This window comes from Lichenostomus cassidix, chromosome 1Aa, assembly GCF_008360975.1.
Source record: "Lichenostomus cassidix isolate B80296 chromosome 1Aa, HeHo_3.0, whole genome shotgun sequence".
In the NCBI taxonomy this organism is placed as follows: Eukaryota; Metazoa; Chordata; class Aves; order Passeriformes; family Meliphagidae; genus Lichenostomus; species Lichenostomus cassidix.
Window position 1 is genome coordinate 20,897,281 of NC_139480.1, and position 25,181 is coordinate 20,922,461.

At 40.7% G+C, this 25,181-nt stretch overlaps 1 protein-coding gene across 1 annotated transcript; it reads right to left on the reverse strand.

Moving 5' to 3' along the window:
• Positions 1 to 1,596: 1,596 nt before the first annotated feature.
• On the reverse strand, positions 1,597 to 24,858 carry LOC146443284 (ADP-ribosylation factor-like protein 8B). The gene is made up of 7 exons (XM_085041975.1): positions 24,502 to 24,858; positions 20,008 to 20,088; positions 8,731 to 8,804; positions 8,246 to 8,339; positions 5,752 to 5,819; positions 4,675 to 4,745; positions 1,597 to 1,984 (listed from the first exon to the last, which is right to left on the reverse strand). The coding sequence occupies exons 1-7, from the start codon at positions 24,688 to 24,690 to the stop codon at positions 1,935 to 1,937; spliced, it is 627 nt and encodes a 208-aa protein (XP_084898101.1). The 5' UTR covers positions 24,691 to 24,858; the 3' UTR covers positions 1,597 to 1,934.
• Positions 24,859 to 25,181: the final 323 nt, after the last annotated feature.

The following is a 25,181-nucleotide window of genomic DNA, read 5'->3' on the forward strand; positions in this document are numbered from 1 at the left end:
GGAAGTTAACTTCTTTGGCCACCTCCCAAGGAAATACACTGAGCAAAGTAAGGCAAGGATAGGAGTGAGCACTGCTTTTCTTACCAACTGCAATCAACCTGCAAAGAGCTTGTGTCCACTCCCACAAACCTCTTGCAGCAAAGGAGAGAGGTCCAGATTTAAGAGTGATTCAGTGAGATTTTATGTAGAGCTCTTATGCCAGAAGCCTGACTTTCCATGCCAGAATGACAGTTCTAGAGGATAAGGCACTACTGCCAAAAAGCACAACAGGGAGGATATTGAGACCGCTGATGCAGACGTAGCTCTTCTCATGTGTTGTATGCATAGTGAGTGCAAATCCAGTACATTTTGCAATGGCTCTACTCCTTCAAAAGTCCATGAACAAGAGCATTTGAAATTCATCACCTTCACCACTCAGTGCTGTTTTTTCAGCACACAAATTGTCACTGGATGGACTAAATGTCAGATTTTGGAAGGTCATTTGCAACATCCCATTTCAGAAGCATCCACCACTTATTTATGTACTGAGCACTCAGCACTTGGTCAAATTATTTTCATATTACCACATAACAATGAGCCCCTGTGGCCACACTTCTGCAGGTAAGACTGCATTGTGAACAAGTGCTATAACCTTTATGTTTGTAGTAGCAACCCTATGACACTCAAGAAAGATTTTATCAAGTCTGTGCCATATGTTTCTAGCAGCTTATCAGAGCCACTAGCCTAAAAGCATTCTCAAATAGAAGTGACAAAAAATGTAGCTATTTCTATAGTTCATAAACTTAAGTGCAAGAACTGCATAAATAACTTACAGCCCTTTCAATACTATAGCAATCGATCAATTTACCACATCTTTAGAACACCATGCCTGAACATCCCCCTCTTAGATCTGCAACCATCCTTTAAACCCTTGGCCACTGTCTACTACTTCTTGACATGAACTTTCCATATGTAATAGAATTTCCATACTCAAAGAAAAGTTCCCATCAGAGTGCTTTTTAAGTGAAGCACTTGGAAGCAGGTATCTGTAAGATGTTAATGAAGCTGCAAAATCTAAAAAGTGAATTTCTTCTTTAATGTGTTTCAAAAGGACTAATTCTGCTTCAGAACCTGGGTATTTTATGTTGTATACTTGAAAATTCTTCAGGTTCAGGAATGGACAGCTTAGTCCAGACACACCATGAAAGCCATTTCATTTACAGTAAAAACACTTAGGAAATCCACTAATTTGGGGGTTAATAATGTCAGAGAGAATGCACATGATCTCACCTGCTCTCTATTTTACTGTCTGTTTAAGAAACAAAAATATCCACTGCAATTCCAGACTATTTCCTCTCCCAATAAAGAAGGACAGGATTGTCTAGAATTTATTTTTCAATTCCCAAAGAATATTAATATGGATAATTCACATTAGTGACTGGGAAAACTAAGTAACTACAGATACATAACTTTGTAAATACCTTCTCTCCAGAGTATTTGAAAGTGTTCTGAATATCAGCATTTTGTTCAAATAAGCCCTTAATTATAGTTTTAATTGATTATTAGTACTTAACTACATGTGAATAATTATATGCTACATTCAAAAAAGCCCAGTCATTTGTTTCCACTGCACAGTTTATTCAGTTTCAAATTAGAAAAAAAAATATGATGTATTTGAAAATTTGCATGCATAAACTCAAAACATTTCAGCTCAAAAAATTATTGATTTCTTCCAGTCTTGTATTAAGGCGTTCAGGAATTTCACCTAGGCAGACAAATAGCTGGATTTAAAAAAAAATAAAAATTGACAAGTTACAACTCAAATTTACTTCTATTAACAAATATGACCACAGTGAGTCCTGGTAGTAGACAGTTGCATTCCTTATCGTTTCAGTGTGTATAGCTGATAGGAGTCAAAGTGATTGGGGAAGAGTTATCTTCAGCAAAAGTTTTCTTCAACAGTTTCTTGATTTGGAGTGCTGAATAAGCCACTGTAATGTTATGTCTGCCAGGATAGATGAAACAAAATGAAAAACTCAACGGCCTGTTCACAGACTGTAGAAGCACAACTGAACACCAGCAGGTTTATACAAATACAAAACCCCCAGCCAAACAAAACCCAGAAACCACAGGTTCTCATTCACACATAATTAAAATTCAGAACTTAAACCTCCAGGTGACTCTTTTCCCTTTTTTTTTAATCATGTCATTTTGTATTCCTGAAATATGACTGACATCAAGTTCTCTATGCCACAGATAAGGAACTGTTGAAAAAGCAAAGATTTAAGATGACCATAAAATGAACTGTAAAATCCAAACTGGAATGAAATGTTGTGTGAGAACAAAGGCAAATACACAAACAGAAGGAATGAGAAGGGCAACCATCTGACAATACATTAAAAAGCTATTTAGTAGGTTGTAGGAGTCCAAGGTCTCTGAAAGACATGCAACACTGAACTAAAATTTGATAGCTGAAATTGGCACCCCTCCTGATGCAATCTTATGCATTGAGTTGAAAACTGCAGTAGTTCACAAACTGATTCATGAGCAGATTAGATGTTTTTGCCTCAAGGCACTAACATCTGTCAGGAAGGCAGCAAGGATGTCAGGGGGCAGCAACAGCTCTAGCCCTCAAATTGAAATTTGTTGCTGTATTTGTCCTAAGTTCAAGACAGCACTCCATGAATATCCTTGCAGACCAGCTCAGGCACTGAGATTGTAGAAAAAAACAGCCCACAGCACTCACAGCAAAGCTAATAACCACATAATCATCTTCCACAGTCTCTCAGGACACAGTAATTGCCAGCCTTACACCTACACTTCCTGAGGAGACCAGTTAGCTAGGCTGCTGTTTGCACTGAAAAAACAGTATCATCTCATTCAACTGCATTGACATCAATCAAAAACGCAGAGGAAGAAGACAGCTCCCAGTCTTCTTCTTAACATGCTAGAAGCTTCATCCATTTAATAAACTAAATATATTTGCATTAGTCTTCCATTATAAACGGTACTTTCAAGCCCTTTCATCTCCCTAGGTTCTTGCCCAATCTCTTTTCTCAAGGTCTTCCTCAAAATGTGGCACATGGTGCTCCAACAATGCCCACACAGTTCCAAACACACATTATATAAGCAGCATGCTCCCATTTTTTACTTTGTTTTTGGCAAATATTCAAGAACCTGGCTAGTCTTTCTAGGCACAATATTGCACCAGAAAATACTTGACCAAGTCTCAGTTAGGATTTGAGACTTTTTCATCACTGCTCCCAGAACTTCCACAAGTGACCTATACTGTTCTGCATTAGTGATCATTCTTTCATGCAAATTTTAGCATGCTTTTTGTTGCATGCTTTTCTCTTCCAGGACATCCATATAAATGGACCAGGATCAAAATCTATTTTCTCCAGGATACTTTCAGAAAATAAGCTGTTTTCACCAGTTTCCAGTCACAATCCCACTTTTGAGAATCTCCACTGCAGCCTTGGCAATTTGACGAGGATCAAGGGCAGCATTTTGAAAACCTCGATCACATTCACTGCCCTTCAACTCTCTTGTGTTGTCTTCCACCGTCCTTATATCCTGAAGTGTAATATTCTGCAGTGTAACAGCACCTTCTGTACATTTCCCTCTCAGAGGTAACAGCTGCAACCCACGCTGCAGCAAACTTGGGTCTGGTCTCCTTCAAACTAACATGCCCAAGTCATCTACACCAATTCCAGGAAAAGCCCTCACTGCCAAACACAACTCTGCACTCAGCTGAAATCTCCCCCAGCTCACTGAAGCCCAGGTGCCAAGGTACAGCCTCCTCACCAGCTCCACTACCTGGTCCTCCCTGTGTAGGATGGAAATTTCCCCTGCTGCTGAGAGAAACTGGCTTTCCTCCCATTCTCACTCTCATAGTTTCTCACTCAGCTAAGCCCTAGAGAGCTGCCCAGCTCTTCTAACAAGTCTGGCTTCCTCAAGTGGCAGCTATAAATATCTAGCCAGGCTGTATCCCTCCCATCCAGCACCACTTGTCTTAGCAGCATGTAGGGAAGGGTGGCAGAGAGGTAGCAATGCCCCCAGGCAACTGCTGCTGCTGGCTCAGCCTGTGCTTCATCCCCTCCTCCTGCCCTGTGGAGGGAAGGGAACAGGAGAACATGACAGAGGAAAGGGACAGGGAAGTGGAAGATAGGAGAGGAAAAGGCAAAAAGCAAAGGCAGGTGGAAGCCAAGTTCACGGGGATAGGTCTTCACTGACTACAGGACACTCTCACTGCATTTTCAGCTGGAAAAAAAGCACCAGTCCCTCAGTTCAAGAAAAGCTATATGCATGTAAAACCTGCCTACCAAATAAAATTGTGTATGGAGCAAAACAGCAACTTTTTTTAGGATAACCTAATAATTGGAAGGTGTTCATATGCAGCTACTGTTTTTGCAAAAATAACACAGGTTTCTTGTAAAGGATTCAATTACTCTAGCCTTTAAATGAGTTTTTCGAAGGTCCCTGTCAAATGAACTTCTCATGGAACTAAATATTTCTACAAGTTATTTTTAAATACACATAATCATATGTTGAAACAAGTACAGTCACATACAATAATAGCAAAATACCTTTCAATGTAAATTGAGATTTTCAATAACATAGTGGAGGTAGATGTTCAAACCTGATCTGATCCAAAGTACAAAGCATACATTGATGACACCAGAAGAAGCTTACCTATGTTATCCTTCTCTTTACAGGAAATAGAATAGCAACAGATTTCTCTGTCTTGAATAGCTGAAAGGTTTCTACAGAAACAAAAATGGTAAGTACTGTTATAACTCCATAAACACTGAAAACTGAAATTTCCATTAAATTATATGTTTTCTGCTTTTTATTCAGTGGGTTCAATTCTATTCTCAGATGTTAAAATTTTAAAATATGCCACTGCACACAGAAAACCACACATTTCGTAAACTATAAGGATTAAAAAGTTATAAAGTCATTTCACAAAAGTTTTAATTTTTCATTAGGTCAGTGTAATAGTGAAAAATAAAACCAGAAATCAGTAAACTAAAAATAACATTTAGTGGTGGCAACCAAGTATTACCCATGTCTTACCATTCACCTTTTACTTTTTTCACTTAAAATTCTGAGTTTTTATCTCCAGTAAATCATAATAAAATAACAGTACTCAACTGAACACACCATTTATCTTCACGATGTTTACCATATCATATCTACTATATCAGATCTGACTCCTACTAAAGGATGCCTCCACATTTAGGAAGAAACTGACTCTTAATCAACTTCTTTCTGGGAATTCTCCTACCCCCCCTCAGAGTTTCTAAGCACTTTGTTATTTTTTCATTTATTTATCCTCACACAAGTGACACAGACATGCATATTGCTTTGGATATATGTCAAAAATACCTGACTTGCTTAAATTTACCAACAGTAGTTTGAAATGGTTCTGTTCTGATGCCATTCAAGCATTAAACTAACATTACAATGTATTGTGAAAAGTCAAAGTGACCCTATTACTATCCACAGGAGTTGTATCTTCAGTGATTGGAAAACAGGATTATATGAAATAATTTTATGCAACCAAAACAATCAAGAGATGTTCAAATCTACTGCAGTCAGTTATCAGCCTAGATCACTGTGACAGGTGCAAGCAGAGCTTGAAGTGGAATATCTGAGAATGTAAAATAACATCTTTTATAGCCAGTTATTGCAATAGACTACCAAAGATTTTCTCTCACATTATCAAATTTCACAGTCTCGAGCTTTTTACAAAAGCCAGCCACTTACAGTTTCTCAATTAACTGCTTCTCATCTAGTGCACCTGGGAGGTCTCGTTTATTTCCAAGAACTAACACCTGAAAGAAATCATTCATATGCATATTAAATCCAGGAGCAATGACAATTTCGTTGGCATTATTCTGGAACTTGCAGCTATTTAGAATATAACAGAGGACATATTAAAAATTACCAATGACTGTGGGAGCATCATGGGTATCCCAGTCACAGTCAGGGCCAGGTGCTGGATGTACAGCCTATAAAACACTGGATCAAACTATTTCTGGGTGTACTAGTATCAGAAATCTCCTTTGGAAGTGAATCTCTCCATTCTGGATGGCCTTATAGGACGGTGTCAGATTAAATGCAAAGAAATGTGGAAGAGAACATGCATTAGGTGCACTCAAGCTGCTGAAGGATACACAATTCAGAGGACCAGACCAATGTTACTCAAAAGTAGGGCCCCAGCAGCAGAGGCTGAGTCCTAAAGACCCAGACACAGTCCTCTCTATGGATTTTTGCTCCCTTGCATCTTAACACTGACACACTAAACGGCTCAGCCTCCAAACCAAGTTTCACCTAAGCACCAGCCAAATGACCAATTCCTCTCCCTCCACTTTTCTCCATGGTAGAAATCTGAAAGGCAGCCACTAGCAACTGAGTCCAAGAAATGCAGAAAATTTACCGAATAGACGCTGGAACTTCAAAGCTCCTATTTAAGTCTTCAAGTATAAATGAAGGTCAGATAAACAGGTTGAAGACATGCTAAGATAAAGTAAGCAATGGAAGGTTTCTCTAATTAGGATTGTATTATGGTTTTCTAGATGTGCTACAATTCTAAGTTAAGACTGTCCCATTATATACCATGAATCTGGAACATATTAAACTCATTACTTGCAGTCCAGACTAATAAAGCTGCTTTAAAATCTATAGTGCCAAATCCTGAGCACAATAAATTGATGGAAGTTCAATACTAATTACTATATATGAAATAAAAGCAAGCAAAAAGTACATCACTGCACCTTTGAAATTACTGTGCTGGTCAGGCTGGGCATTTTGAATGTGATATTATAACATATAAAAGGCAAGGAACTTAATTAAATACTACTGAAGATATGAGAGACCAATCATTTCAGTAAGGAAAAGTGAGAAGCAAAACACCACGTGAAGAGAGCGCAAAGGACAGGCAATGTCACTCCCCATGAACAGCATAACTATTATTTCTGTAGAATTTGTTCAATAGACAATTAATATATAAAATCTCAACAATTATAGAAAACCTTATAAAAAATATGCAGAATCACTTCAAAAATTCTCCTTTGAGAATAGTGGGGGGAGAGGAGGGAGAAGAGAGAGGGAGACTGACTGTCTACTGGAGGTACCACTTTTATACAGACCAGGTCCTCCCAGGTATCCATGGTTGTAGATGCCATTCCCATAACTTGAGATGGCATCTGTATAAACACTTACTTCCTTTCCCAGTTTGCCATGGTGGCAATGTTCAGATGGGTAGGATGTCCACATGCTAACTAACCCTTCAGCTCCATCAGGCCTGGAATTACCTCCTTGCTGCTGTAGCATCTGTGCTTATCTCAAGTTCCCATTATGGTGGCTTATCTTATGGGAAGTTCCCTCTGTGGCTTTAACAGTGTTTTGACACAGTTCAACTGCATTCTCTACGTCCTTCCACTGTCTACTCATTTTCAGACAACTTCGATTACTTGCAGTGGCCAAATGTCCAAATAATTGCTTACAAAAAGGGGCTGAGGAAGAGCCAACAAGATGTAAACAACTTCTTCCTCATTTGTATGTACTACTGTTTTCTTTCTTACAATCAAAGGTATGAACTCCCGCTTGGTGGTCTCAACATAAAGACCAATGATAACCTGGTAGATTCCTAAATTGGCAGATTACATTTATATAAGCAACATTAGTCTCCACTTTCGTAACTCCTCATTAGAATTTCAGCTGAATACACTATTCTTTGACACTTCCAACTGGAGAACAGATGCGTATTTGCATTTTTTCCACACAATTTAGTTTGAAATACTAAGTCAAGAAAAAGTCAGGATGCATAAAAAGCCAAGCTCCTATACAATCTCTGGAGGCAGAGGACCCTACTTGATGTTACTGTCTGCCAACCTCCAGAAAGATGGATCTCACATGCCTTAAGATACTGCCAGAAACATACCTGAGTCACTGGTTGAAACCCAGCCAACAAGGGGCTGTCTGGAAGTAATTACTGTCTGATAATGCCACATGTGAAAACACAATTTTCCCAAATCTATTCTGATCTTTAGACCAGAAAATGTACAAACACACTGCAGCACTCGTAAGTTGTTGAGTACTGTGAAAAAAAAATCACAGTAATTTTTCTAAGAGTGCTCAGTGTATCAAGGCTGCATCATATATAAACTAGAATTTTCAAGAGACCAGAGGAAGCAACTCATGAGGATTTAGGCTACACTGCTGACATGTGGGGAAGAGTAATAATGAAAATACTTACTGGAATTCCATGCAATTGTGGCTTATCTATCAAACTGTGCAGCTCATTCTTTGAAGCTTCTACTTTCTCTAAGTCTGCTGCATCCACCATGTAACTGCAATGAGAATACAGTTATTTATGGCATTTACCATTACTGGCAGAAATTTGCATTAAAACATATGAAACATGACAAACTTTTGACAACAGCATTAGAAAAAATCCAGAATTGTATAAGCCCTGCATTTATTGATACAGAAAGACAGAGAGTTAAATACAGCCTGTGGGGGAAAAATGCCCTGGAATATGTAATTACTTATATGTCTGGGATGTGACATGTGCAAAACACACTACTCTTATTGTAATAGGTCTTCTTATGTGATGGAGGTGGACATAAAAAAAACTGTATCTATTTACATATTATTAATTATAATATAATGTAATATCTAATTTTATAATAATATATATTGCAAAGTACATTTTCTGTGGACATACAAAAGAAAACTCACACAACTGCATTGACTCCTCTGCAATAACGCTCCCACATGCTTCGAAACCTTGGCTGTCCTCCAATGTCCCACACCTGGAAAAGGTAAGAACACTCCAGCCCCAAAATGGTTTTGAACTATACAGTACTAACCCAACAGAATAAATGAACTCTGACATGCAGCATGCAGGTTGTATTGCCAATTCCAAAATGTTATTAAAAGGTCTTCTTGGCCCCTTCCAGTCAATGGAGGGAGACAGACACATTCACAGAGTGAGTCAGTCCTGTGACACTGAAATGTTCTTTTGGAGAATGTTACACTTTCCCACTCACTGAAAGAAAAATCTTACTCAGATAGTAAAGTGAAATATTGCAAATAGAGTCTCAAAACAAAAAAGTATCATTGTTGTATGAAACAGTAATGCAGCTGAATTTTTAATGTGGCTAGGAGACCTGATTTAAGAATGCATCAGATCTTCAACAGGATAGACAGATATTAAATAAACAAAGAGTTGGTCAGAGAGCAGACTGAATCCATGTAAGGGATGATACACTCCAAGGGGCTCCAACACCTCCACAGCTCTCCCATTTGTTCAACAAATGTGCATTAAAAGACACATGGATTAACTAACCAGAGCCAGAAAGGAAACAGTAGTATAGATAGGTCTGAAGTGATTAAGAAGGGATTCTTAAGGAAAGAAAGCCCAAATTCTGCTATGAATTTATAAAAGCTCCAATACTGTAAATACTTACACATGCTATTAGTGCCAGGCAATCCCACAGAATTCCTACCTGTTAAAACGCTAACACATAATTTTTCTGTACAGGAGTTACTTATTCTGCTTTACTTGCAAAAAAAATTGGTGGTTTTGGTGGATGACAGTATCTTGTTTCAAAGCTGTTTCTCAGATCAAAACACCAGGGAACATATCTACATCATGCAGACCAGGGCTGCGTGATAATATAGCTGTTGCAGCTACATCCAAAGGCAGTTCTGGTGCAAGTGACACACAGATTAAAACAGTGATGAACACTGAAATATAAAAGCAATGGATTTGTTCCTTTGTCAAGGACAAAGAGAAGTAATTATTTCTTATTTTAGCTATCAAAACAATATATACTGTATACCAGATCTGGGAGGCATATGTATTTGGGAAAAAACTAAACTTGGAAATAATGTACACAGAAGCAAAATTTTTAAGAGCTGTCCTCACATTTACACTATAAATCCAAATGTATTAAACCTGCTGTGGCAACAAAGATTTGCACAAAAGAGCAAGACTTCACAGACACATGGGATAAGGCCTTTTTTCAATTGATGTCCACTATTTTTTTTAATTTCACAGCCTTTAAATCATATTTATGTGTCTATTTCTGTTTAATTTTCAATATCTTACATTCATATTTTAGAAGTATTTCACAATTCAACATTAAAATCATTCCCTGATTGATATCTTACCATTCCTTCTGTCATAAAATTATTGCATCACCTAAATGTAGAGTGCCTTTGATCCCTGTATAAGAGCAAAAATTTTACATATGAACGAGCTTCTGACCATGAAGTGGGTATCAATTATTATCTGCACTAACATTTGAAGCAGTGAATCAAAGGTCTTAATAATATAAACCTTTGTACTTTAAAACCTTGATGAGTACACAGTTCAGCATTATGGTTAGGTGACAAAACTTACACCAACACTAATTATTCCAATAACTCATCAAGACCTTGAAACTATCCAAAGCCATCTGGTGCACATCTGTCTGTCTGGAAAAAGAAACTAAATTATATTCTTGGTAGACCAGAGGAAAAAAGAAAGGGAAAGATGATAGGGCAAGCTAGTAGTCAGATTAGATTTTTGGAATGCTGATAGCCATGAAAATCTACAAGATGATGTAGCGTGGACTAATCACAAAATAAATAATACAAGATAAAAAATACTGGTTTTGTCCTTGTTTGATGATATACTATATCTTACTGTATCAAATTGCACTGCAGAACAAGATTACTCTCATTAGGAGAAAAAGTCACCTTGAAACAATGGAAAGATAAGTCATTTCCAGTCAGTTTCCCTAATCAGGCTTACAGTTATTCATTAAAGTACAACATGAAGGACACAAGATAGACTAGGTGTTTTTAACAGTGCTTTGGAACCAAGTTTACATCAATATAAGAAGTTATAATTATCTGAAATATGGAAAAAAATAAATGCATAAAATGAAGAAAATTCCTCACCTCTTTCCCTTTGAAATCAAAATGGCTCTAATAGTAATTTTCTAATACTCTTTATTATATTGAATTATTATATTGAATATTGAATAGCCACTGAGAGAGTTAACTATTTTATTCAAAACACAAATTTCTGCACCAAACCCTTTTCACAGCACATGACTGAACAGAATTGTGAGAATACAAGAGGCACCCAGGAAGGAAAGGAGAGAGGTCTTAGTGTTAAAGAAGTTTTCTTGCATGAGCCGTGCATATTTTGTATGATCAACTATTTTTGTATTCAAGTATTTAATACACAGGTAAAAAGCATATTCTGGGTATGAACAGGGAGAAGCAGGACACTACACCTTAACAGCTGAACAGACAGCTAAATACAAAAAGAAGTTTACTTTGTCTGGTTGTTTTTAAAAAGAGACTGAACTTCAAATTTCTCCCATAGCTTTTATTGGTCACTCAGGAAAAAAAGTTTTGTAATGTTTAAAAGGTAATTTTATCCCTAGAAGATCAGCTGATTTTAAGAATCAGAAAAATCTTACAGAATGACGAAATTAAGAAAAAACTTATTTGATACCTGGTACCATTGCCTCACAGGAGATTAAAATCTCAAGGAGTTGTTGTTCAGGCTCAGTCTCAAAGGCACATATCTTGTTGGTACTGCATTTTATAAACCAATGTATTAATTGTTCTTATCTACTCCTGTAGTATAGTAATTCTTATTGTGCTGGCAGGTCTACACTCTCATTAAATAGTGAAATGTTTTAATCTGTCAACTCAATCACTATGATGGAATCACTGTTTACCATATACTTACCTGTTAAATTCTTCTAAAACCAGAAACTTTGGATATATCTCTTTCTAATTTCTTCATGAGGATCTAAGGCTCCATCTCAAGAATGCAGCTATTAGCTATGTTTAAGGAGCAGATCCTTTTCTTTTGCACAGAGCTGTACCATGACAGTTGAGCAAAAACGCATGTGGATAGCATGTGAAATGCATGTGAAAGCTTTCAGTTATAAGAAGGTTCATTAATGCTCTAGCTGTGTTTCTTTTAATTCCCTCATATTGTGGGAAGGCTTGATAGTTCATGAGCAAGTCGCAGGAAAAGTATTTTCTAGATGTCATGTTACATGGCGTTTTTCAGACATGCTGGGTAGCATATTTCTTATGGACAGAGAATTGTAAAATAGCACATTTGTATCTTGATGTCAATGTGTGGGTTCAGTACCTCTAATCTCACAGGAGTCAGCAAAGTCTAGACAGCCATTCAGCTGATCAGATGCAACATCTTGTTTAGGATGACAGAATTACGCTCTACGCTTGACAGTACTGACTACAGCTCCTCTGACTATTATTAAAAGAGCTTAAGCCTCACTGCAGACATCTAGCTCTTTACATTCAGACATCTATCTTAACCTGCAAGATTAATCCAACACTACAAATATTTGAACTCAGAAACATATCTTTCTTCTTGGAAGTCTTCAGAAAATATCAGCCATAATACCTAACCTAAACAAACAGGTGAGGAAATTGTAAGCACAGAGGAGTATTTGGGCAGAATAAGGCAGCACCAGTAACATCCAACACCACCACAATATACACAGACAAGCCTAAGATGTGACCAATGACATGTAAGATGCGGCCAATGAGCTCACACATACACAGCAGTCAGAAGCAGAAAGCCCTGATACTGCATGACCACGTGCAATCCTTTGTACCTTCTCTTCACGTGATCATGGATTAGTCTCTAGACATCATAATCCAAAAACTCTGGTGAAGGTCTAAATTGCAGACAGACCTTGCATTCGGAAGACTGAGGGGAAGGAGACCAGAGGCAAGGACATTATAGCTCGTATCAGCCAATCTGTAACTACTGCAGTGATTATTACTGTTGCTTGTCCTTGAAGAACATATAACCATCAAAGCAAAAATTTTTATTTGCTCAACAGCAGCGAAAATCCAGGAGGATATGCAACAGTGGGTATGCCAGGAATGAATAATCTAATATTGGTAGACATGACAAGAAAAGGACATTCTCCCATGACAGAATAACTCTCCTCGCACTCTCCTCATGTATTCTCCTTGCCCTCTACCTCTCAAGTCTGAGCAATCCTAACAGATTCACAGCATTTAACAATGAGGCAAAGATGCTGAAGAGAGAGCTGAGCAGGGACAGCATTTATGGTTCCCAGGTGTCCCAAGTGGACGCTGGAATGGAACACCTATTTATATAAGCTGCAGATAACTGTAAGCTGGGAGTGGATAAAAAGATCAGATCCTAAAGTACCTGGACTAGCTAGAGGAATGGTCTGAAATAAGGCAGCTGAAATTTGACACAAACAAGTTCAGAATGCTACATTTGGACAGAGCGAGCCAAATGCACAAAATGGATACCCAGGTAGAGGTGCAGGACAAAAAGCTTGATTAGATCACAAACTAAATGTGCATTTCTGTGGCTTCTTGCTTTCGAGTTCAGGCGGCACGCCCCGAAGCCACACAGAAAGGGCGAGCTGCCACGCCGCGCACCTGCCGGGTGTGCCCTGGTAGAGAGACTCACTGACCAGTCTGCGGAGTCCCTGGGGGACAGAGGCGGGCAGGAAACAAGGTGGGACAGAAGAATGGACGAAACGCAGTCTGCAGGCTTCCAGGGATTTATTTGAGGGTCTTCAGGTGAGGGTCCAGGGATGGTGAGAAGGGACGGAGAGACGGGGACGGGCTGAGGGCTGGAAGTCTGGAGGCTGCAAGCCCTGAACAGCCAGTGACAAAGGGTTACATGGGGAAGGGAAAGGGGAGTGGTTTGGTGCGCAGACCAACCAGGACAGTCAGAGGGAAGAGGGACAGGGATACAATTCAAATGAACCAATAATAAGCAACTCAAGACGGAACAAAGGAGAAGTCTCTAGAAATAATTTCTTCAACCGCAGGGGCTCATGGTTGGTTTCCACAGGTCTCCATGACCTGAACAGTCCAGGCTGTCACAGCTCCCTGCAGCTGGTCTCTTGAGCACTAGAACTTGCAGGCATGCACCGCAACACATTTCAACAATGCTGCAGGTCTTACATCAGCATGGACTATCAGATGCATCTCATGTATGATTTTAAATGTATATACTGCCCTGTTCTCAGTGTCTGGGAGGCTTCTATATTGGTTTTGAGCATCAGTCTACAGAACAGACACAGGCAAATTTCAGAGACGCCTGATGAGATAAAAAGGGCAAGACTTTAACAGTATGACCTATAAAGAGGGGAGAGGGGAGCAAAACCATAATGATTCCCAGGAAATTGCTGCCAGATATATAAGAATTGAAAAGCAGCTCAATTTGTGATGACAGTAATTCTTGTCAGATACAAGGGAAAAAACCTTTCAAGACAAGTGAAAGAACATTGTGCAAAACAAGGGATGTTGTAAAACCTTCTTCATGGAAGAATTAATTGTAAGAAACAATTACAGATGATATTTGGGCAAATTTCTGATTCACCCTTGAGATCAACTCTTGATCCTCATATTTAGGATCTCTGACAGTTACTCTGGATGACTGGTGAAACATTCAACATTGTCTGTTTGACTCAGGACACTGCCTTCTGGCCCCAGGTATTTGTGTCTGGACAACTGTAGGAGCTCCTAGAGCATTCCTATCTCGTGCATGGTCTTGTCTCACCTTCTACAGCACATAACTCCCAGGACAAACAGAGTACCCAAGGCTTTACTCAAACTAACAGGGGGGAAAGTACTTTCATACTTTTCCTTCTTAGTTGATCCTAGAGTAATTCCAAGGAAGCTCTACATTTATTCTTTGTGCCACTCTAATCCTCAGCTAACTCCTCTTCACAGAATCACCGATGCTGGCAAGGGCCTTTGGAAATTGCATAATCCAACTTTCCCTGGTCCAAAGAAAGGTCACCAAGAGCAAACTGCTCCAAGGGTGGAATCTCCAGCACCTGCCTGGTTCCAAAGTTCAATCCTCTTCATAGTGAAAATGTTTCTTTCTTGTGGTTTAAATGGAATATTTCAATTTGTGCCCACTACCACTTGTACTGTCACTGAATACCTCAAAAAAAAGTTTGGTTGCCATCTTCTGGTTCCATTGATGAGATCTTCCTGAGCCTTCTCTTATCTATGCCAAAGAGTCTCAGACAACTCAGCATCATCTCACATGAGAGATGTTCCTGTTTCTTGATCATCTTCATGGGCTCTGCAGTAGCTCCACATCTCTTTGGTACTGGGAAGCCCAGAACTGGACAGCACATCAGGTATGGCCCTACCACTGCTGAATAAAAGGGAGGGATCACCTCCTTAGATCCGCTGTAAAAATTCTTCCTAATGCAGAGCAGTATGCTGCTGATATCTCTGTTGCGAAGGTACACAGCTTACCAGCAATCAACTTGGTGTCCACAAGGACCGCCAGTCCCTTTCTGCACAGCTGCTTCCAGGCAGACAGCCTGTGGTGGTGCTGGGGTTGACCTTTCTCAGGTGCAGGACCTTGAACTTATCTTCCTTAGGATCGTATCAGCCCATTTCTCTAGCCATCAAGGTCCTTCTGGATGGCAGCAGGACTCTGTGCTGTACCAGCCACTCTTCCCAGTTTTGTACTACCAGCAAACCTGTTCAAGGCACCTGTCCCATCATCCAGGTACCTAATGAACACACTGAACAACCCCTGGGATTTAGCACTAGTAACTGGGCTTCCTGCCGTGGATCACAGCCCTTTTGAATCCACCAGTACAGCTCTTCCTTACAGCCAACTGTCATAAATCACTGGGACATCCAGCAAAAATCCCTTTTTTATAGAAGTAACTACTTTAACTTGAAATCAGCCCAGACACAGCACAGCTTTTTCAGAGTGACCCAAGCCATACAGAATAGCCAGTATGTGCTAAAACACTGGAGCTGGAGCTATACAGGGAGTACACACAGAGGCTGGTATTACTGCATGACATTTGGAATGATGATACGACAGGTAAGATAACTTGAAAAGCAGGATGAAGGATTACAAAGCAGGAGCATTCTGCTTCCATGAGGATGTGTGGAGACCTGAAAACGCTATAGTCCAGAGGAGGAGTGCTGCAACAAAGGAAGCTGGCAGAGGAACGCACAGAGCTGGTATCTTCATCCTCCCTCTGCCACATTAGAGCAAAGTGCAAGCAGCAAGAAGCTCAGCTTTGCCCTCCTGCAGCCCGGCCTGCACTGGGTGAGGTGGAGGGACACCGGCATCTAGTGGTGACAGCCGGGATGACCACAGCCCAGCCCCGCCAGCTCCAGCCCTCTGAGCACCTGCTCTCTGCTCCTTCCAGACTGCAATGGCTGGGAAGTGCAGAATCTGCCTGGTGGTGTCATTTTAAGAAAAACAAGTGCAAGAGCAAAGGAGATGAAGCTGTGACATAATGTGTGCCTACATGTCTGTGGTGCTCTATCTCCTTTTAACTGAGACTATTCTAAGACCATCAATGCAAGAACAAAAGGCTGGTTAGTTGAAGGTTCCCAATCACTTTAAACAGCAGTTCACGATTCATGTCTTCTAAGGTTCTGAAACCTGGCCTGTTAAAGTTAATTTTATTAATTGCTGTCTAGATTGTTGAACAGTAAATCTCACCCAAGCAAAAGGACTACTGACACTAAGTAGATCCAAAAATACAGAAAATCCATCAAAATCAAATCACTCAGCAAACAGCAAAACTTGTTGAATTAAAATCTCAAAGCAATTCAGTCAGATCTTTTTGTCAGGAAAGAAAAAAGGATAGCCATCAGTTTTGTAATGAACTTCATTATAATAGTTCTAGCAAACCCCTAAGTTGTAATACATTAAATATTTTGATGCTAGAAATCATCCTGTACTTTAATACCTCAACCACAACCTCAAAATATAAAGCTTCCTGCTTAGATTTCAAACACAGTGTGGTAAAATCTCTCCTCTTTTGCCTCCTTTTCTTGGAAATAACAGGTGACAGGCTATTAAATATATTGATAAACCAAAATTAGACAATTCATGATTAAAGCTGACAGCCTTACATTTTTAAACATGTTTTGCTTCAATTCAAGAACATATGAAACTGGCATCTTCCTACAAAATGTTTTGGCTTGTGTAAATCAGTGTTTTTCTTTTAGTGTGGTTCAGATAAATACTTATACACACAGAAATGCCAGTGACCGTACTTTTACATATAAAGATTAGAGACTAAAAATGAGAATAAATCTACTGGCTTCTGGAAATGACTGCCAAAATCAGAAGAGAGGAAAGACCACAGGCTTCAGTTCTTTCTGCCTTCTGGAATTGTACAGAATCTGCAGATGGAGCTGAAGTAAAGAACCCAGGCAGTGACACTGCACTAACACAGTACTTGCTTCTTAGTGGCCTACCCCAAAATACAGCCAAAACCAGATAAATGATTAATACCACATAATTGCTGGGTTTGCAACTTACTTTTCCAAAGGTGATCAATCTTACACTTCTAGAATGCCAATTTTTCACTTGCTGACTTTTTGACCCAGACGATTTCTCAGCCTCACTTTATAGTAAGTTTAATTGATTCTGTCTTGCAGTGTCCCCTGAAACCTTTGAAAAAGGTCAGACACGATGCTGGGTCTTTGCTTAGCATAGAGATCATTCCTGTCATGTTAAAGAATTTCACAGATATAGTAAAATAACACTTTATCCATTAATTTTAATAGCTGACAGTTGAATACCATAGTATTTCTATGAGAAAGGTTACCTGTTTTGTTGGGATAAAAAGGTTAAAGAAAATTTCACTCTGAATCCTTGTTACTGGGCTGCAAATATCTCATAAAAGGATTCTAGCAAGCGGCACCCCCTTATCACTCTTCAGTCATCAACTTACCAACAAATGATGTCATTCTTCTCAAAGTAAAATAATTTTGGAAACTTTAGCAATCAGGCTGTAAAATTTTAGCCTGGATACAGGCATAGTGACATGCAAGTATTCTATCCTGACAGATTTGCAAGGATATAAGCATCTATGAATAGGAGTCGTATTCCCCGACACCCCTCACTTTCACTGTATGCTGTTGTATGTGGCAGGACAAACACCCCCCCCTTCTCTCTCTCCCTGATTGCTAGCTGAGATCGATGGCTCAGATTAAGTCAATAGCTTAATCCAGACTATCAATGCTGGCGTCTGGAACTCAGAGTGAGACACTGAGAGAATGTGAAGAATTTTCAAGTGACCGCAAATACACACTCTTTTCCCTATAAAACACCACGAAAACTCAGCAAAAGTAGAAGCTTTTTACATGGACATAGGAGTGTGAAGTAAGCCTCTCCCCAGGGTTGGACACAGCCCTGTGGTTACTTCCCTGGGATTGAGTGAGGAAGTCTTAATGTATTCCAGCTCCAAATTGAGTATTGGTAAGACCATTGAGTTTCCTAAATTGTATTATTCCGGCTAACTTATAGGTACCTTTCTTAACTTGCATTTCAGCTAGCTCAAGCAAGCATCTCTTAACTTGCATTATAGTTCAAGCAAGCATTTCTTACATTTTTAACTATTTTTATAGTTCAAGCAAGGTTTTACCCCATAATTGCATTTTTAGCTATTATGTGTTGCAATTATGTATTCATTGTGTGTTTATGTGTGTCAATCTGTTCTATGTTTGTATGTTTCTTATGTTCTGTGTCAAATAAATGGTATTTTTAGACAAATCGGCCAGATATCAAAGAATCTTGTGAACGGGACTAAGTCTTGGGGAACTAACTATCTTAAAGTCTGTCAAACTGTAAAAACACATAAATCTCCTCTCTCCCATGCAAGACATTGTAGCAGAGAGACCATGGCAGTGAGTTAAGATATCTTCCTGTGCATACTTGCTTCCAAAACAAGTATCACTTTTGAAACTAATAAATATATTAATTATGTTAGTATTATCTCCTTATTCTTAAAAGTTCTATTATAGCAGCTATATATAGACTTACTTTTGAGATCATAAAACAAGGCACAGTTCCACAGAAACTCACACACACACTCTGCACAACTTAATCTTGTGACATCATTTGCACAGACAACTCTGGTATAAACTATTAGTCAGTTCCTTCTTGAACTATCCTGGCTCAAAAATATTTTATTTTGAAGACTCTGCTTACTTATAGAAGATTTTTGCCTACTTTAATGAACAGTCAACAACTTTTTTGATTTCTTCCATATCTGACAATTCTGCAACAGCATTGGTACAGCCTTCCAATTATGGTTATATTTTTTCTCTATAAATCATGGCCTCAGTGTTTCTGTGCAAAAGAAAGGAAACAAAGGAACTGAAACGAAATTCCTATTCCTGTGGATTATTTATGAACTATGGTTGAATGTGGTAACATTTTTATTGACTGTGGCATCTCTGGACTTTGATCAGTGGTCTAGGAGTCATACGAAACAAGAGGAAGAGTATCTGTAGAACTGAGGGAGAAAAAAAACTAACATTTTATGGAAAAGGAGGGAAAAGTCAAAGTAAAGACAAAAATCAAGACTCAACCTAATTTTAGCTAGAAGTTGTGAATTTGATCAAGACTAATCAACCAGGCTCCCTCCACAATCAAACAACACACAGAGCATTAATGCTACTGGAGTGATTTATCTTAATTTTGATGACTATGTGTCTCTATAGCTCTAAGAGACAGTTCCCTGATAACTGACTTAAGATAGATGTTCTAGTTCAGCATAGATAACGTGTGAGCTAAAACCACATTCTCCACTGAGATGCCTAAGTTAGGAGTCAAGTGGCTCCAGATTTCACTTACATTTGGGAGGAGGGGGCTGAGGGGGAGAGAGGAGACAGCTACACCCACAGGAGTCCACTCAGCTACCTCAGTATCTCCACATTTTATGACCTTTCTAAATCAAAAAAGTGCAACAAAGCTTCTGTCTGGCATGGAATATAATTAACTCAAACAGACTAATGTAACAGAGAAATATATTACTATATGACTATTTGCTTTAAAAAAAGTTACTGTGGAGCTAGAGGAACAGATAAAGGATCCTATAATCTTAAAAGAAATTTCCCGTCTTTCATATTTCCAGTTGAAATTACTGTGTTATTTAGTCCCTCTGTATTAATTCAAACATGCACACCTACCTTTATGGTAACATTTCCTTTTGTTATTTTTCTCATATTGAAGCCCACTGTAGGAATCATATCTTCTGTGAACTGCCCCGACTAGAATATAAAACCAAAATTATATTTATTATAAAACAGTTGATAGATACAAGAAAGATTCACATTTACAATCTAAAAAACTTTATTTTACAACACTGTAAAACACCACATTAATTTTCAGCAAGAGCATTGGGCAGCACTTCAATTACTGCATTGTCACATCAAGGAAGACTGTTCATTTCAGTCCCCTTAAATGATCTTTTTTTCTATTCAGCAACCAAGATCACCCCAGAAACCACGAGACTTCAGATAATTCTTCATCTGATCCTTTGGCAGCACAGCAAAAATATAGGATTGTAGAATGATTTGAACTAAAAGAAACCTTCAAAGGTCACCTAGTCTTACCCCCAACATGATAAAATAGTATAAAACTGACCACACCATGATTTTTCCCTGTAGTTTCTCACTACTGTTACCAATAGTTTAATTCCAACTATAAAAACAGTGAAGGACTACTCATGTAGAGAGTACTATGTGCAGACTTGTTTCTTCTGCATAGGTGACAGCAGAGGAATCCTGCTGCAGAGCTAAGAGAATGCCATTAAAACAGAAAATACAAGGAAAAAAGAAAATTCAGAGTGCCTCAAACCCCAAACGTAAAACCAAAGTGCTGCCTCCTCCCCCAGTTCAAAGAAATATTTTCACAACAGAGACACTTCTCATCATGCCAATGGGAATCTTACAGACTTCCACCCACCACAGAAGACAGCCTTTGAGGATAAAGACAAAACTGAGAACTAAGTAGGTAATTCGTTCATTCTTCCTTTTGAAAATGTATCATTACCAAGCTATTGTGTCTCCTGGACATGGTACAGTAAAATAGGCAGTTAGTCACTTATGTCCACACAGAGGCCCAGGCACTCTCTGCAACATACACAGCATTTCTGGTTTTCCAGTCACCCAGCAAGGAAAGCAGGACCTTATGGAACTGCCACTGCCATTCCATATCTATCTGCCCACGTTCACCTCCTCAACCCACGTGCCCTGGGAGTTTTCTTGGAAGAAAATACCAGTATGTAGACAAGGCAGGATGCAGCCATGCTCCATCAGTTCCCTCTCATCTGAGAAATAGAGAATCAGAGCTCCAGGGTGCACTGGAACAGCAAAGTGTCTCTCAGTCTACCCCTCCAGGGCTATTCCTGGGAGCTGTATGATTTCTGAAACTCTTCCTTGTTTGCAGTGGAGTGAGAATACACTCTGGCTTCAGTTTGCCTTTACAATCTAAGGTCAATAACTGTTAATCTGGGGTTTTAAAAGCTGTATAACTTTTGACAGTTACTTGATTGTATCACAAGGATTTCAGAGTTTGGTATTAGATCCTTCAGTCAAGAAACAAATTCCATCAATTTCAACCTTATTTATGAGAATCTTCTTGCTAAATTCTGTACTACACATCTTCACTATCTTTTGTCTCCTTTTTTCCTCTCTTCTTCCCTGCTTCAGTAACTTGTCAACAGCAGTAGGAAAAAAAAAGTGAAGACAAAAGCACCTGCAGTTTCATACAAATACACATACCCAGCACCGACAGAAGGTTTTAACTGGATGTAGTCAAGCAAAGCCAACCAGTAACCACCTTGTGTATCAGGTACTGGTCTGCCCAGGAAAATGGAGTCACCATCCCTGGAAGTGCACAAGAACCAACTGGATATGGCACTTAGTGCTATGGTTTAGCTCACAGGGTGCTGTTCAGTCAAATATTGGACTTTGTTAAATAGCGCGTGTGTTTGTGGAAGACTAACATGTAAACTCATATGAACACATAAACACTGAAAATGTAGAATTATTACTCAAGGGCAGGAATGCCTGGAAAACCAGAGAGCTGACTCAGGAGGCTATAGAAAGTCAGGATTCCTCACCTGTCAGCAAATTATATATCATATGTAATATGCTAACCTGGAAGACAAAAATTATTTAAAAAACCAAACCACCATAACTGCTCGGGTATTGGGGATAGAATGTAAAGAATTAGCATCCCCTTCACTGGTCTTTAGTCTTTTCCTCTAAAATTTCCCCTTTCTGGTTGAATGGAACCAGATACAAAGAAAGTATTATGTCTATCATTCTTCATTTTCCCACACAGTGAAGAAAATAAAGCAATAGATTGAATCTTTTGCCCACATTAGTCCAAGAGCCCTGATTATTGTGCTTTGTTTCAAGTGTTGTAACTGCCTAACCACCATGAAGTAACAAGGTCTGTACTACTGTGCTTCCTAAGTTTTACCTAATTTTTGTGAATATTTAGGCAGTGCAAAAGTTTATTGTCGTATTTCAGTAAAAAAAAATCACATGCCAACACAGATGAAAAATAACTGACTCTAAGAAGTCTGCAATGTCCTCTAAAAGTTTCTGAATATTGAACTGATAATGAACATTGTTATTGCCCCTTACCATATCAACTGTGGACCAGATTGTACTCCATTATTTCAATGCATGTCCACAGTAAAAGGCAACAAAGGACTGAATATGGCTCCAACTCTTGAGAGCAGAGACTGTCTCAAAGGCTGTTTATTCAATCTTAGCATCACAGGATCTCTGAATGCTCTTACAAAGTGAAAAAAAAATAGTAATTTCCAAAACCATTTCTTCTTGATCCACTGCAGCTTGCATTCTAAGTAGCCTGTATTTTGCAACAGTTATTTTCATCTTGTCACACTCTAGCCACATATTCACAAACATACATAGAGTTCCCAATCTGTTTGCCCTTCCCATATCAACAGTATTCAAGAGTAAACTATTATTCATTGCCTTATCCTATTTTTTTTCAAAATTCTCCAACCACTTTCTTTGGTGAGTATCATGGCATGTCATCTCCAGACTGAGAAATCCAAAAGCTACAAAACCTGCAATGTGACCCTCCCTAAGTCACAAAACATGAATGCCTTGTAGAATACTCTTATGAAGTAACAGTTGCTGGGAAAATCAGACCTGCAGTTACAGGTGTGCTCTGGTGTTCAAGGTATTAACATCAGAGACACAAACACCTATGATGCCACTCCATGGCAGGTATAGTACAAGGGAGTGGACACACAGTTACACACAAAGTCTGACACCACGCACTACTGAGGTCTCTGAACCACTGTGTTCTTCTTTGCTCTGTTCATGAAAAGAACCCAAGAAGCAATGTAATTTGTCATGCCTTTTCCCCATTCCTCACCAAGGCCTGCCCTTGGAAAATGAACACTTCCAATCGGCATAAGAAGCACTGAGGCCTCTCTTACCAAGACCACCTGAGTGCCTAACAAACCAACTAAAATACCAGCTACAGGTATATTCTGTTTACTGATTGCTGATGTCACCCAAAACATATTTTTACTGGGCACTTGTTCTACCCCAATCCTTTTTCTCCTGCTCTCTCTCCGCTTCTTCATTCACTCTAATGCATAATCTCCTATTTTTTCCCTTAATCCATAACAATTTACAAATTCTTATTTGTATCATATACTGATGTCTCCATTGTCTCAATCTCTCTGACTTTAGCCAACACATCTCCCAGTGTGGTTTTGATTCCTGATCTAGTAGCTTTTCAAGACAATGGCTGAAGAACATCTGGCAATTTTTATCTTGTAGCAGCTGAAGCTGTGATACACCTCACAAGCAATACCACCTTGCACAAAATGATATGCACTAAGCTTCATGATTAGTAGTAAGCAAAGATAACATACATATATATTTATTTCCATTTTTTGATGGAAAGCGAAACTTTGGTATGGACCTAAATGCAGGTTGGAGGGCACAGCAAACAAAGATGAGGAATGTCAGCATGGCGACAGAGAAGATGTCATGGCAGGTGTCAGCAACAGAGAGTCTGCAAGGCCATCACCAGGGGGGGAACAGAATGCTGGCATCAGACTTGAATGCTGGGAAGGAGCTATGGAGGAATTGTGGGAGACATTAGTATTGATGCAACTGATGGGAGGATAGAATACAGTAATGGGCAAGCTATGTCCTTGGGGGATGCACAATGTATTATTTTGGGATACACTGGACATGAAAAGCCAACTCTGAATCACAGCAAGAGCCCATGCCCACGGATCTGCTCCAAGATGGGCACGCTCTGCAGCCAGACCCAGGAGACATCTTCTGTCTCCCTCTACAAACACTTCCACACACACGTCTGCTGCTGTGAAATTCTCGAGGTTGCAAACGATGCAAGAGCTGCCTCATACTCTCCCCCGCCTGCCTGCCCTTCCTTACTCCCTCCCTCCCGCCGCATCCCACCGCATCGCCGCGGGACCTCCGGGCAGGCGGCGGCTTGGCCGCGGGCGCCGCAGCGCAGCCCGCACTTGTTGCCGGGAAAGGAGCAGCCCCGCCGGCCGGCCGCGCCCGCCCCACCCCGCGGCCCTGCCCCGCCGGGGGCTCCGCTCCGCTCCGCACCGCACCGCCCTGCCTCGCCCCGGGCCGGGGGCCGCGTACCGCCAGCACGGTGAGCAGTGTGGTCTTGCCCGAGTACTGCAGCCCCACCAGTGTGAGCTCCATCTCCTCCTTCCAGAACAGCGAGCGCAGCCACTCCAGCAGCCGCGCCACCAGCGACAGCATCCCGCCCAGCGCGCCCGACCTGCGGCAGGCGCCCAGCCCCAGCGGCACCGCTTCGCTGCTGGGCATGGGAGCGCCGGGGGAGATGAGGCGAGGAGAGGCGAGGCGAGGCGAGGATAGGCGGCGGCGGGGCTCGGGCCGGGGCTGGCGCTGGCGGCGGCGGGGCTGCGCGGGGAGCGGAGCGCCAGGCAGGGCCTCACGTGACGGCGCCGCCGCCCTTCTCCCGCCGCCACTCGCCGCAGACAGGGGCGGGGGCTGCGCTGGGCCGGGCCGGGCCGGGCCGGGCGGGGCCGGGCGGGGCCGAGGCGGGCCGGGTTGGACTGGGCCGGGCGGGGAGCGGCACTAGTGCCCCGGGAGGGGCCGGCACTGCCCGAGGGCGGGCCGCCCTGAGCGCCCGGGAAGGTGATGGAGCCGCGGAGGAGATAGCGCGGCTCCCACACGGGGTGACGAGCGGGGCCGCGGGGAGTGCCACGGTCCTCAGGGGCCGAGGCGGCGCATGGAGGCACCGCGAGCCCAGGGAGCGGTAGGGCGGCTCCGGACTCCGCGGGGATCCCGGGAGG

What these genes read in the sequence shown, in the direction of transcription:
- LOC146443284 (XM_085041975.1), bottom strand. Translation starts at nt 24,690, where the DNA reads ATGCCCAGCAGCGAAGCGGTGCCGCTGGGGCTGGGCGCCTGCCGCAGG. An exon ending in AGAGGAGTCAATGCAGTTGT is followed by an intron (nt 8,340 to 8,730) that starts GTGAGTTTTCTT and finishes TTCTCATTGCAG; the next exon opens with TTACATGGTGGATGCAGCAG. An exon ending in CACAATTGCATGGAATTCCA is followed by an intron (nt 5,820 to 8,245) that starts GTAAGTATTTTC and finishes GATTTCTTTCAG; the next exon opens with GTGTTAGTTCTTGGAAATAA.